Source organism: Pediculus humanus, genomic scaffold (assembly GCF_000006295.1).
Source record: "Pediculus humanus corporis 1103172107382 genomic scaffold, whole genome shotgun sequence".
NCBI lineage: Eukaryota > Metazoa > Arthropoda > Insecta > Psocodea > Pediculidae > Pediculus > Pediculus humanus.
The window spans coordinates 430,422-432,146 of NW_002987009.1; the positions used below are offsets into that span (position 1 = coordinate 430,422).

At 29.7% G+C, this 1,725-nt stretch overlaps 1 protein-coding gene across 1 annotated transcript in view; it reads left to right on the forward strand.

Annotated features, from left to right (window-relative positions):
- Positions 1-802: 802 nt before the first annotated feature.
- The window catches only part of Phum_PHUM026160 (uncharacterized protein), a gene marked incomplete at both ends in the record, with an annotated part of 2,189 nt that continues 1,266 nt past the window's right edge, over positions 803-1,725 (forward strand). Inside the window, 2 exons of the mRNA XM_002422934.1 lie at positions 803-991; positions 1,404-1,662. Of these exons, the coding sequence (XP_002422979.1) occupies positions 803-991; positions 1,404-1,662 (448 nt within the window). The remainder of the gene's footprint in view (positions 992-1,403; positions 1,663-1,725) is intronic.

Genomic DNA, 1,725 nt, shown 5'->3' on the forward strand with positions numbered 1-1,725 from the left:
ACGCTACAGATTTAATCTTTTTTTTTCTCTCTCTCTCTCTTTCTGTCTTCAAGTCGCATCATAATCTTATAGAAAGTCAAAAAATCACAAGCCATTACAAACATTTGCGCTCGTAAAAAGACCCAAATTTTTTTTTTGTAGCAAATTTTGCGGTCGAACGAAAAAAAAATTTCAAAATGACGAATATTATTTCGTCGGATAAAAAATTCGTTTTAAAAAAATTCCCCCCCCCCCGTCGCCGCCGCAGAAAAATTATTAATTAAATGTTGGAATCGATAAACGACAGCAAAAGAAAACGGGTAAAAGTGTCAATAGAATATTTAAAAATTAAAATTTAAAAAAAAAAAAAAAAAAAAAAAACAAAACAAAACCGCAGTTTTAACGGTTGAAATGAATGAGAAATAAAATTTTTTTTTTTTTTTTTAATAAAAGTAAAAGTTGCGAATTCATAAGTGAAATATAAGAGCTCATGATTTAATTAAAATATGATAAACTGGCGTTGTGGGGGAGAGAAAGAGAAAAAAAAAAAAAACAATTCCATCCTACCACTTTTTTTTTCTCTGACCCAGAAGAACGGATCGCGGATGATATAAGCAAAGATCTGCATTCTTACAACCTTGAGTCTATAAAAGAACATCAAACGGTTCGGGTCCAAAAAAAAAGAAAAGAAAAAAAAAAGAAAAAAAATTTTTTTTGTGTGTTGTGTGTTAAAAAGTGCGCGAACGTCGCGTCGAACGTGTTTCTTTTCAATTAATAATAATAATAATAAATTTTTTAAATAATAAATAATAGTTGGTGTAAAATGTTTTCGTTAAAATTTTCTTATATTTTTATCGCGTTTTTTTTCTTTTCGACGAAAACGTGTTTGTCGAATCCTTTAGAACAAACACAAACGCCGTCACAACAACAACAACAACAACAAAAAGTTTTTGATGATGTTAAGGATGGTTCAACCGATTTCGTATCTCAATCGCCGGAAAAAGTTTCGCAAGTTTTTCCATCGTCAAATCAAAAGGTTATTATTATTATTATTATCATTATTATTATTATCATTATTATTATCACATTTATCTTCTGCTACGTTTTGTGAAAATTTTTTTTTTTTTTTTGTTTATTTACGTGGGAAAATGACGCGTTGGTAATTTTTTTCGACGTTTTCCACTTTGGCAGGAACCGTAATTTTATTTACCGTGAATTTTTGCTTTTCCATTATCAGGAATTTAGTACATTAATGTATTTGCCCTCTTCCCTTTCCCTCACCCCTCCCCAAAAACCCCCAAAAAATTTAAATGATGGAAATTTTTAAAAAAAATAAAAATAAAAAAACCGGGGAAAAAACGAAAAAAAAAATTCCCGTTTTTGTATGTTTTTTTAAATTTTTTTTCTTTTTTTCCCTGTTGAAGGATCCCGTAGGAAATTCACAGGATGGTACGAGGGAACAAAGGAGTTATTCGCCAAAGGAAAACGATATTGAAAAACCGTACAGTCAAGTCGAAGAATCACTTTTGCAAAAATTAAATTTAAAATGTTCTCAAAGGGAACCAACGTCTTGCGCCATGTTGAAACTCATCACTTACATGAACAGATTATTTAAAAAAGCAAACATCGATATAACGGAAAATATTGAAATCACTCAAACATCCGCCGTGGCAGAAGTCAAAGGTAATTACGATAATAATAATAATAAAATTTTTATCCTTCTCACATTAAATAATTTTTTTTTTT